At 42.5% G+C, this 12,654-nt stretch overlaps 1 protein-coding gene across 1 annotated transcript; it reads left to right on the top strand.

The window, feature by feature from the left end:
- The first annotated feature begins 9,161 nt into the window (after window positions 1–9,161).
- On the top strand, window positions 9,162–11,831 carry marcksl1b (MARCKS-like 1b). Its single transcript, XM_061092760.1, has 2 exons — window positions 9,162–9,462; window positions 10,407–11,831. Exons 1-2 carry the CDS (start codon window positions 9,373–9,375, stop codon window positions 10,950–10,952), a joined length of 636 nt encoding a protein of 211 aa, XP_060948743.1. The 5' UTR covers window positions 9,162–9,372; the 3' UTR covers window positions 10,953–11,831.
- The last annotated feature ends 823 nt before the right edge of the window (window positions 11,832–12,654 follow it).

Here is a 12,654-nt window from a genome sequence, read left to right as displayed (position 1 = left end):
TAACTTTTTACCGCAGCAGGCAGCACAGTAAAAACATAACCTCTGCAGATTCAGCGTGTGAATATTATACATATATACCACCTATAGGCGAGGGACAGGATTTTGGGGCCGAAGCCTGTTGGTTTCCATTTCTAGTTTGACCAATCACGTTTGAGCAGGCTTGGTTGCCAGCAGGTGAACAGTCCGTGTGGAGAGGAAAAAAGGAGGACAAAAACTCTTAATGACAACATTGCTAGAGTTTTTAAGTAAAAGAAGATACTTTCTCGTTATGCATTCGAAGCCACTATACACGGTTAAAGAATTTTCAAATTATTTAAAAACATCACATGATGACCTGAACTGAAATCTGCTGCCAACGTGGTCAGGACAAGGTTATACATTCTGAAACTCATCAGGCGTCTGATGACAAAAATACATTTGACTGATTTTGAAATGGACTGGGGACAGAAGTAGTGAAGGCTGACGTTTATTTCCTGTGCAGCGCTGCTTCCTCCATTTCATGACCTTTTGCAGCAGACAGGCGGTAAGCAGAAGTGCCAATGTGTAATTTAGTGGCAGCACAGCAATGGAAATGCACATGTTACACAAAGTACGGCCTTTTTTAAATGTTTGTCCAGAAATGCCCTTGGTGTGATGTAAGTGAGTAAAAGGGGCTTATTGATTTTGACATGCATGTATCAGTGTGTGTGTATGTGTGTGTGTGTGTGTGTGTGTGTGTGTGTGTGTGTGTGTGTGTGTGTGTGTGTGTGTGTGTGTGTGTGTGTGTGTATGTGCGCGTGCGCGTGCTTCTCCCAGCCAGGCAGACCCACTGGCAATGCAGCTGCAACATTAGTGGGTCAGTGTGCCATCAACCCATTCATCAGCACTTCTCCCTCTCCTCACTCTGCCTCCATCTCCCCTCTGACTCACCACCCACCCATCCATCCCCCACTACCTACCTCTCACTCCCTCCTCTGCTCATCTAAGTGTCCACATGCAGCATATTTTCAAGTTGTTAGTGAAGTAACGAAGCCAGAAGATATGCGTGAAGTCGGCCAATTAAGTGCATATGCACGGAAATAAGTGTATATCAGGACATATATCAAAATGTGTGGCATGAGATTTGTTTAAATTAGAGATTCTTGAAATCACTGCTAATAGAGGAGCTGTTAACCTGTAATGTAACATGAAGACATATCGGCTCTGACTTGTGAGAAAGATACAAGGAGCAGCTGAAGAAAACAGCGGGCGTCAACTCAGCTTTAATTTGGATGTTACACCGATTTGAATATACAGCATTCAACATCATCCAATATTTGATTTAGGGTTTCCTTAAATATTAAATATGATAAATGTCCTAAAGTGATGTAATTTGAGTCAACTTGGGCGGGGTCTCATGTAAAAATCTGGTGATCTGAGGCTCCGACAGGTGGATTCTTAGGCCGATCGAGGATTCATTGCGGTTCTGTGATTAACGGTTTTGCTTGACGTCCGATGGTTAAGTGTCAGGCATCAACTCAACTCATCAGCCACACGTTAAAAAACCAAGGAGCAATAAAGTGATCACGCTGATCAAGCCTCTGTCGACTTCAAATTTTCGATTTGGCCTTTGTGCTCATGTGTTAATTGGTTGGAGTGGCCCCATAATATAAAATGTATTGAGATAGGTGAATGCATCCACAAGTGCAGTCTCTCTCCTTTTATTCTCTGGTTCCATGAAGCCGCCTGCTCTCCATGCATTCATGACACAAATGAAAAAAGATGAACTGAGCCAAACACGCTATTTTCGGTCGAAATACTGTGCAAAACCCATATTTGCCCTCTTTCTTGGTCTTCCTATTCCCATCGTTTCCTCTGATATTCCCCCTCCCTCTCTCTCCCACCCAGGATGGATGGAGGAAAATGAAGGAGAGAGAAGAAGGCAGAAGAGGAAAGGGGAGGGGGTGGATGTGTTGTTCAGTTCTGCTGAATGTGCTCACATGTATGAAAGAAGAAGATTTATTTTAGGACTCTCGCGTGGGTGTACACAGATTTGAAACACACACACACACACACACACACACTGAGGAAGTGAGAGCTCACAAGCCCAGAGATAGGCCTGACCTACCTTTACATCAATCTTGTTTTGAAAGCTACTTGATGGATGCTTTTCTCTTTAGCTTCAAGTCTTTCCCATATACTGGAATTCTACAAATGCATTGCACATTATCCAACACAGTCACAAACAAAAAGACACATACACACACACACACACACACACACACACACACACACACACACACACACACACACACACACACACACACACAGAGCAAGAGCGAGAGACAAAAATAAAAATCAGGGAAAATAAGGAAAAGAAACAGGAAGTATAGGAAGCCAAAAATAAAAAGTGAGTCGATTGAGTCTCAGCGAGACATTGGACAATAAGTGTCTGTGTTGTTGTGTCATATTGTGTCAGCATTGCCACAGCATGATTATCCTGTAGAAACTGTTGTCATGGTAATAAGGTCACTGGCATGTTCATATGTCAAAAGGGATTTATACTGGGCTGACACCATTTCCAGTACTGCATGTGCCAGGCGTGTGTGTGTGTGTGTGTTGGTACGTGTGTGTTTGTGTGTGTGTGTGTGTGTGTGTGTGTGTGTGTGTGTGTGTGTGTGTGTAAGTACGTGTGTGTAAGTACGTGTGTGTGTGTGTGTGTGTACAGTAGACAAAGACAGACTGGGAGGCTGAGGAACAGCGAGTAATAGTGAGGCTGAAATTCCACATTTAGGACAAGCTCTACAAATGATTGTTTCAGAATCAAGGCTTTTTACAATTACCCATAGAAAATACTGAACATTTCCACATTGCTAAATAAAGCCTATTTTAGCAATAAAAAAAAAGGCTGCCAGCCTGTTTCTCTATACCGGAGTATTTACATGGATTTCCCCCTCTATGACCTTAAATCAGTGAGAGGCGGAAAAAGAAGAAGTGCACACAAAGTGAAAGTAAAGAGAAGGAGTGCGCTTGACACTTTCTGTAAATGAGTCATAGCAGTATTTGGATTGTAAATGGGAAATCCCTGACACTTCTCAGAAACTGCCTTTTGACCGGCTGCTCAACGCTGAAACCTCCATTACCCACAGTAAAATATAGTGAAATTAACCTTAGGTCATGTAGTGTAAAAGTCAAACCGTCTCTTTGTCACCGCAAACAACACAGTGACCTACTTTCATATTTAATAGGACTGTTGTACCCTAACACTCCACCTCCCCATTTCCTTGCCCCATTGTTCTTTACCCCCAAACTCTGACCTCCCTTGACCCGCAGGCTGTACCGACGCAGCTCAAAGCTAAAGTCATGATTATTTTTTCTCTCTGCTCCCTATTTGTCCGGCGTGGACATCTGTCAGCTCAAACACTAAGCCATATGCTATGTATTGTCCCTCTGTGAGGTCCGGGAATCAGTGCTTATACGACTGAGCGAGCACTTAAGAGATATTGACTGCAGCTAGGCTGGTTTTGATTAAAATGACTGATTATAATCCACAGCTATGCTCAATCAGACAAATCACTCAATCATCAAAAATTGCATTTTCAAGATGAAAAAAAAATCAAAAAAAAATTGTAAAAGGAAAGAGTCGTTCATAAACTTTCAATACACTCCTGTCGGTGATCAGCTCAGTTTCTGGTTATTTAATACCCATAATCCTCTATATCCCTCAGCCTCTTTCCTTTACTCTCTTTATTCACCCAGCGCTACCTCTTCTCTTCCACTCAAGCCGGACTTGTGATGTTCATCCATAGGGTGATGAGGCAGAGAACAATGGCGCCTTTGGGAGACAGAGCTCACCCGCAGTCCAACATCCAGGAACACATACACACAAAGCTGCATTGACTACAACCAGACAATAAGAAAAGTGTGTGGGGGGGGGTTAGTGAGATTTGGGATCTGACATTTCTTCAAAGATGTAGCTTGACAAGCAAATAAATTATGACTGCAAGGGGATAAAAGAGACAGGGCAGGTAACAGTAACCCAAAGATAAAGTCAGCATTCCTACGAGAGCAAAGCATTCTGGTTGAGTGCAAAGCTGTGTGATGAGCCTCAGGCGACGACCTCCAGTCATGCGATCAAAGGGCGGCAGTAGGCCGGGTCAAAGGGCAGGGACCACTCGAAGTAGCCCCCGAGGCTGGGCAGTTCAGCTCGACGTGACAGTGAGCTAAGGGGGAAATGAAAGGGTATGATTGGCTCAATTAGGCTTCCAATGAGGTAACAAGTTCCTAATGGTTATTGTGGGCTTGCTCAGGGTGAATACAGAATCCAACCTCTGCCCTTTGAGGCTTCCATGGAGTTTGTGTTTGGGTGATTTGTCCATGAATTATAAATCATGCTGTGTTGTGATAATAATTACAGCTGGGATCTTCAAATGGGCTGTTATGACAACTGACTTGATATTGATTCAACTTTGTGAATGTGACATCATACTTTCAGTATCACCCTCTGAGGCTACTGCCTGATGGGAAAGCACCTAGCTCATACTGACACACCCTGAAGGTAAAACCTGGAGAGTTAGGGGACTTCCTATGAAAAGGGTAATATAGTGTTTGTGATTGCTTACTTAAATGTCAGGTCCTCTGGAAATTTTCCGGAGTTCCTGTCTGAATATGGCTAGAATTTGTAAATAAGGAAACATAAAGTTGACATGACTATTTGTTCCAGAGCCAAGAAGACATTACTGAAAGGCTCCATCACCTTTTGTACAAATTTTGTACAAAATATTTCATTACATACTTACAAGTGCTTGAAACTTTAGAGCTGATTCCCCCATTACCTTCCTCTATCTAACATCTTCTCCCCCTCCTGTCAGTCACAGAGTGCATCCCCCATGGAGGTTTGTATATGTGCTGGGGGGGTGTTAACAGTTTTTAAAGACCTCTTAACTGACCACACCTAACGCTATCTCATATGTTATCAACATGTCTTTCCTCTCCAGGTCTCATCCAAACAACAAGGTGACCACCATCCCATACCTTCCATCTAAGACCTCAGCTCTATCACTCAGATCAGAAAGCCCCCCCCCCCCCCTCTTGCTCCTCCTCTCTGAATTCCAACCTTCGGCACATCTAAATGAACTCTGTCACAGCTGATGTCCTCCTTGCTGTGTGTGTGTGTGTGTGTGTGTGTGTGCGCCTGTGTGCATGTTGTGTGTCTATGTGTGAATGATTGCGGCCTCTGTGCCTTTCACCCCCTGACGCTCCCTGGTCCCATGACAATGCTTCCCTTATATGCACATAACGCACAGACGCACATGTGCAAAGACACACGGACACACATTACGCGTGGCAAAGTGTCAAGTGCTGTGATGAGGAGACGATGAGCCGGCGCTTCATCACTGCCCTCAGCGCTGTCGTCATCACTGTCACACCGGGACCGGGGGTGGGTGTTCATGGAAGAAAAAGAAAAGAGCACTTGATGTGGTTCCACCTGCAAAAGTTAAGCATGATGGCGTCTCTCCCTCTCGCTGCCTCTCCCCACAGAGTTACCTCAGGCAGGCTGAAGAAGCCCATTGACAGGAGAAGATGGCTTAAGGAGTCGGGAGGGCCTGCGTGCCAGGCATTCCACAGCACACAGTGGACACATTATTATGACATTTACAAGGCCAGCCAGATACTATATAGATACAGCGTGATACGTGTGTGAGAAAAGCTTGTCCAGTCAGTGTGACTGCAGTGAAATGAGCACAGCGAACGCAAACCACAGAAGAAGAGCGTAAGAAGCATTTGAACACATTCAAGACTGAACGACTGCAAAGTTTATGGGCAATATGCTCAGTTCTGCTTGTAAAAAAACAGATGTGTAAATACAGCAATAAAACCACAACAGTTCCCTTTATAATCCTTTTAAATTCGTGAAACTCAGATTCATGTCCTGTCATTTAAAAATAATGATCATAAATTAATCATCATCATCATAACATCCTACCAAGGTCATATCTTCCAAACTCAGCTCACTTCAGTCTCCACATGAGAAATGTGGACAAAAGTAAGGAAACCTGTGGCTGGAAAATGGGTCTGAATACTTCTATCTACTTTTGGGGATGTTTTCTTTGGTTTGTCTTTTTCATGGAATTGTTATTGCCTCAGCGTACTATGGAATTTCAGACACCAGTGTTCTTCCAACTTTGTGTCAACACTTTGGGACAGGCCCTGTCCTGTTCCAACGTGACAGTGTCCCTGTGCACATCTTGTGGTTAACTGAGAAATTGTTATCTACATTTTCTGTGGAAAGACTTCTGGGAGGAAATGAAGCAGTTATGGCAGCATATTGAAAGAGTAGAATGATGTTTTTTAGAAATAAAGGTATTTGCCTGTTTTTTTTAACAGGCAAATACCTTGCTACTCAGCAAGATGGTGGCGTTTGTATCCGGGGGTATTTTAGCATCATTTCTGGATTGTGGGAGGAAGTGGAGACATGTCTTATATCTTTATATACAGTCTATGCCAAACCTCATAAACTATAAGTGGTCATTAACAAACAAGATATGATGTATGATATTTGTGAGTTTTACAGCTAAGTTAATGAGCTGCTGACTTTAGTTTTATTTAGCGTACGCATGTCAGTGGTTTAATTTAACGCTCGGTGAAAGATTCATTTAGTAGGCTAACCTTTTTTACGGTACGAGATTTTAATAACTGTGGGTGTAATATTCAGTTGTTCTGATTTTGTTTTTCTTATGTCCACTAAACCTACACTGATCTACTGACTAAGATCAAAAGACAGTAATCTGTATGTACCACGTCAGCTGATGGTGTATGACATAAACACAGTCACAAGAACATAAGGTCTGTCGTTTTATGTGATGTGGTTTTTACCATATTAAAAGGTGCTTGCAGGGGTCTTGAAACACACACATAGTTGTCTTAACTGCGTTAGAGATGCTTTTTAAATATTACATAATGTTGCAGCTATGAGAGTGAAACTTCTGTTTGCTTTACGTGAGAACCTGAGAGCTGAGTGCTCCAGCATCAAGACAGGGCGGCTGACACGCATTCCAATGTTCCCGAGTCTCGCAAAATCAATTAGGCTGATTGGCTGCAGTGAAGATCAATTTGCGACATTGAACACTGAAGTCCTTTCCTCGTGTAGATTTGTAGCTTTAACAGCTGATGTGAAGAATGTGTGTGGGAGACAACGATCAGGTGGAATGTGCATGATCACCACACCAACATATTTTGCTCCTGGTATGTTGTTGACAAGCGGAAGTGAACAACAAACCCAGTCATGGAGTCATTCGGAGACAGCATGACCGTCCAGCGCTGATCTCGTTCTCCAGTCTGATCACCAGAAAGAAAGTGTCCCCATATTCCCAATGAGTACAACATTGAACAATAGATTAAACCCTCATTCTCCATTCACCAAGGCAAAAGTGGGTCCATTTTACTATTCAGCTGCATAGACAGGAAGGAATTGCCTGGAGAAAAAAGGAAAAGCAGACGCAAGAAACTCATGAATTATAAAATCCACATCTTCTATCTCTTCCTTCTAAACTTTTCACCTGTACCTTCTGTCAAAATGTTAGCCTAGTGTCATGTCATCTGTCGCATTCTAATTTCTGAGAGACTGTGACCGTGATCTCACGACCATTTTAATTCACTTATTTTGAATAATTGCCGTGCAAAGCAGGTTAGCTACAGCTGATCAAAAAACACTGAGGGGTTCTGTCTCCAGGGAATCCAGTGTTGCTCAGACTGAAACGAAAACGGCATGTTGGAATTTTCAGTATCTCCCAGATGAAATGGAAACCGAAATGTTACTTGGTGCTCGTATCAGTCACTACAAACTGTCTTAACCTTTCATAACATGACTCTGAATCATGGCTGTATTGACATCTGACACAAATCCTGGCAACGACGAGTCATATTATGTTTTTCTGAAACTCTAACTAAATGCTGAATCAGACGTTAATTTAAGATGTAAGTGTCTTTTCTGAAACCAAAAGAGACACACTCAGAAATGTCCCTGCTTGCTTCCTCCAAAGTGAAACTGTTGCAACAGAGTGCATTACTTCATATCGCAACCGCAAGTTAGTGAAAAGCTCAAACTCAATTAAATTAGCACTAATTAGGATTTTTACCATATAAGCCCATCAGTTGACATATATAATGAAAACTACTCTGAAGGTAAAGTAGGTCAACAAGTGTGTGTAAGTGTAAACAGATTACTACAGAGAATAGAGTTACGAGTGTTAAAAATGTAGTTTTTAAACAAATGTATTCTTATTACAGTTTTATCATACTTACATTAACTTCTATTTGTATTAATACTCAAGTTGTTGGGTGATGGAGGGATAGATAGATAGATAGATATACAGATAGACAGACAGATAGACAGACAGATAGATAGATAGATAGATAGTTAGATAGATAGATAGATAGATAGATAGATAGATAGATAGATAGATAGATAGATAGATAGATAGATAGATAGATAGATAGATAGATAGATAGATAGATAGATAGATAGATAGATAGATAGAGAGATAGATAGATAGATAGATAGATAGATAGATAGATAGATAGATAGATAGATAGATAGATAGATAGATAGATAGATAGATAGATAGATAGATAGATAGATAGATAGATAGATAGATAGATAGATAGATAGATAGATAGATAGATAGATAGATAGATAGATAGATAGATAGATAGATAGATAGATAGATAGATAGATAGATAGATAGATAGATAGATAGATAGATAGATAGATAGATAGATAGATAGATAGATAGATAGATAGATAGATAGATAGATAGATAGATAGATAGATAGATAGATTCAGGGATTTAGTTTTATTCTATCTATCTATTCCAACTTTTATTATATTTGTTCTATCTATATATTCTAACTTGTATTCCTCATGTTCAGCTGAACATTCCTTACAGTAGAACTAAATAAGCACACATGTACAGTAACTATTAATCACTGAATTCTGTTGAACTGAATTGATTTCCTCGCAGGGGGTCTTCTGGATGGGCGGGGACAATTAGGGTGTCGGGGATGATTGGCCGGCGCGGGGCAGACGTGCCCTTGGGCTCGACGCTGATTGGCCAGAGCCGGGCCGGGTCCCTCCTGGGGGCGGGGCCTCGGACCTGCTGTATGCTGAAGCGTCGCGTTGAACCAGTGTAGAGTTTAGAGGGTCTCCGTCTGCCAGGGTGACGAGTCGGGACGTGCGAGCACTGATCAAGCAAACTCTCTCTCCCCCGCTTGGATTCTTAACTCAGCCCGGAGCTTTTGGATTAACTTCGACAGAAAGAAAACTCTCTCTCACACACACACACGCTCTTTTTTACATTTTTCCTTTTTTTTTTTGCTTTGAATTTGCATTTGGAAGACACGCAGTCGAAGACAATGGGATCCCAGGCATCCAAGGGAGAGGTGGTCGCTGAGGGGGCCGCCGCCGCCGCCGGTGCTGATGCTGCGACCAAGACCAACGGACAGGTAACTGCTCCAGCCCCACCCCCCCACCCCCCAGATCCTCCATTCACTGCATCTATCTGCACCCCCCACCCACCTCAGGGGGACTCCACTTGAGCGTGGGGCTCGTCAGGTGGGAGCATCTCGGTCTCCTGCTCGTGCACGGGTCACCCCCTGCCCCCCCATCCAAATTGAATAAATTGTAGTATTGCAAATTCATTTTGTTTAAAGAGTTGAATCCAAGTTCAAAGTGTGTTTGTGTGTGTGTTTTATTTGAGGTCTCAACCCAAAACTGCACAACGTGTGTGATAGTGTGAGGCGGAGAGGGGGGGGGGGGGTAGGATGGGGAGGAGGGGGAGGCAGCGGCGGCACGTAGGCAGTCTACTACTCCTCCCGTGTTGAATACGAGCCTGTCGTCTGATACTATCTTTTTATTCAAGCTGCCACTTCACCAAAATACGTCCTGTGATGTTTTGTGTTTTTTTACGAATATGAGTCACAATTAGTCGTTGATTTTACATTTTACATGATTATTGGAACATTATGAATGGAAATGACCCCCCCCCCCCCCACTCTCATTTAGTGACACAAACCCTGACTTCATTTGAGAATCATACTGACTGAGATAATACACAGGGATTTTTTTTCGATGTGAGGGTAAATATCGCATGAGTTGACTTCTTATAATTCTGCCATCGATGAGCTCCAGTCTGCTCTTTGTTGAGCCGCTGTCTGTCTGGTGCCTTAAGCCGTCTGTGAGGCGCTACCGCCGCCTATCGCCTGATTAGAGTACTGCAAGGCGTCGCCTCTGAGCCGGGCGACACGGTGGTTAATTGATGAGCACGACGATGCGCTTGAAGGAAATGAGAAATCCACATGAGAAACAGATCCTCTGTGTGTTTCATGCATGTGCAGTGGGTTAAGTGTCAGAAACAGATGGCTTATTGTATTTTTCATTCCTCTTCCAGGAGAATGGACATGTGAAAACCAATGGCGACGTCTCCACAAAGCCTGATGTGGATGCTGCTGCCACCAATGGCTCAGCTGAGGCAGCCAAGGAGCCTGAAGCCGGCGCAGGAGGCGACGCCATCGAGCCAGCGCCTGCTGCAGATGGAGAGGCTGCCAAACCGGAGGGCGAGGCTGCAGCCAAGGAGACCCCCAAGAAGAAGAAGAAGAAGTTCTCCCTGAAGAAATCTTTCAACTTCAAGCTGAACCTGAAGAAGACCAAGAAAACCGAGGCCGTCAAAGAGGAGGCGGCCGCTGCCGCTGCCACCCCCTCTGAGGAGAAGCCCGCTGAGAACGGAGCCGCTGCTCCGGCCGAGGAGAAGAAGGAGGAGGTGAAGGAGGAGGCTCCTGCTGCCGCTGCAGCTGAGGCTCCCAAGGCGGAGGAGACCCCGGCAAAAGAGGAGGCCCCCAAGGAGGAGGCCAAGGAGGCAGCTGCTCCAGCCCCTGAGGCCACAAAACCAACAGAGGAGAGCAGCTCGACCCCCGCTCCTTCTGAAAAGAAAGAGTGATTGTACCTTGAGCGCACAATGAACTGGGTGAACTGTTTTGCAAGAGAGAGCGAGAGAGAGAAAATTTAGAGTATATATATATATTTATATATATATGTGTATATGTATACATATGTATATGGATATATGTATATGTAAATATATACACATGTATGTGAGAGACTCCTTCGACGTGCCACTTTTTCGTCATGATAACAAGATGACAGACTAGATTCACTAGATCACTTCCCTGGTTTCTGCTTGACATCTGGACCTGGACTGAGTTTTAGGCTGTGGGTTGGTCACGATGTGGAAAACGGATTTTAGTGGCTAGAACGCGAGCTGTCGACACCAAGAAGTAAAGACGGATGAAGAATGGCTGGAGGAGGATGGAGCGGAAGCATCTTTTACCCTAAAATCTGCAGAAGACGATGCCTCCCTGCTGAAGGATGAAGCTAAATGATATACTAGGACACCACCACCACTTGAAATGACTGTTTAATAGAGAAAAAAAAATGAAATCAGAAAATGAAAGAGACTTGCCAACTTTTTACATTCCTATATTTTAACCCAAATTTGAAGTATTTTGTGGTGTATTATAGAGAACCATCTTAAAGATTCAGAGAAGCTATGTCTTGTTTGTTTAAAGAAAAAAAAAATAGACGACTTTGATTTTTACCTTACTATGAAAAAAAGAACACTTAAGCTTGCTATGTTCACTGTTGCGGTTTGATATGAAGCAGAGTTGTTTTATCTGTCGTGTGTGAGCCTGAATCTGCTTTGTCTCTGTAAATACATTGGATTGATTTCTGTTCTTTATTTTGCTAATGTTGACAGATGTTAATGGTTTTATTGTAAAGTTGATAATGGTAAATAAATGTTGGTTACCTTACCTACTGGCGCATGTGTCTTGACAGTTATTTGCATCATGCATTAGCTTTAGGAAAAGGTCAGGAGCCTGTTTAAAATGTTTCTGATTTTTTGTAGCCACAGAAAAACCACATTTATGGAGACCAACAGCAGCACGGTGAGGAGGAGGGATACGGACATAAAATTCCTCTAATTTAAACATTTTAAATTGTTTTGAGTCTTCATATTAAACAAATGGAAGAACATAGAAAATAGGAGCACCTGCACCCTTCCATATTTATTTAACCCGAGAAACTGATTAAGAGCTACTTATTTCCATTTCGAAAGGTGAAATTACACCAATTACACATTTCTTTGGAAATTCACAGCTGAATTCATAAAACTGAAAATACAAAGTTAACATGGTCAGTTTCCAACTTGTGCTCCTGTTTCACAACATTTGAGGATAAGGATCATCTTTTATTAGTCCCACTATGAGGACATTTGCCATGTTACATCAGCAAAGGAGATGTTAAAAATAGACACACATTAAAGAAATAAATAAGTAAACATACAATATAAACCCAAGGAAAATTGAAAATGACCTATACAGTGTTCGATTTTAGCAAAGTAAAGGTCAGTACAGTGCCTTTTTAAGAATTGTTACTTTAGAAAACTGTTCATTGTAACAAACTGTTTAATTACAGTCGGTCGAGTGATATGGTTGATTAGCACCATATTTATATCAGTTACAACCCAGAAATATCTGGATTAGGTCCCAAAATTTTACATCAATTAATTAGTTTGGACTCATTCAGGCAATTATTCGCCATTATTGGATTAGCAGCCCGGCGTTAAACCGACACCACCACCA

This window comes from Limanda limanda, chromosome 19 (genome assembly GCF_963576545.1).
Source record: "Limanda limanda chromosome 19, fLimLim1.1, whole genome shotgun sequence".
Lineage (NCBI taxonomy): Eukaryota > Metazoa > Chordata > Actinopteri > Pleuronectiformes > Pleuronectidae > Limanda > Limanda limanda.
Note: the sequence above shows the minus strand (reverse complement) of the source record. Positions and strands in the feature narration are given on the sequence as shown.

Bases quoted from the DNA above. Each gene is read 5' to 3' on its own strand.
- marcksl1b (XM_061092760.1), top strand. From the start codon at position 9,373: ATGGGATCCCAGGCATCCAAGGGAGAGGTGGTCGCTGAGGGGGCCGCC. The intron at 9,463-10,406 runs GTAACTGCTCCA...TTCCTCTTCCAG, and splicing joins CGACCAAGACCAACGGACAG to GAGAATGGACATGTGAAAAC.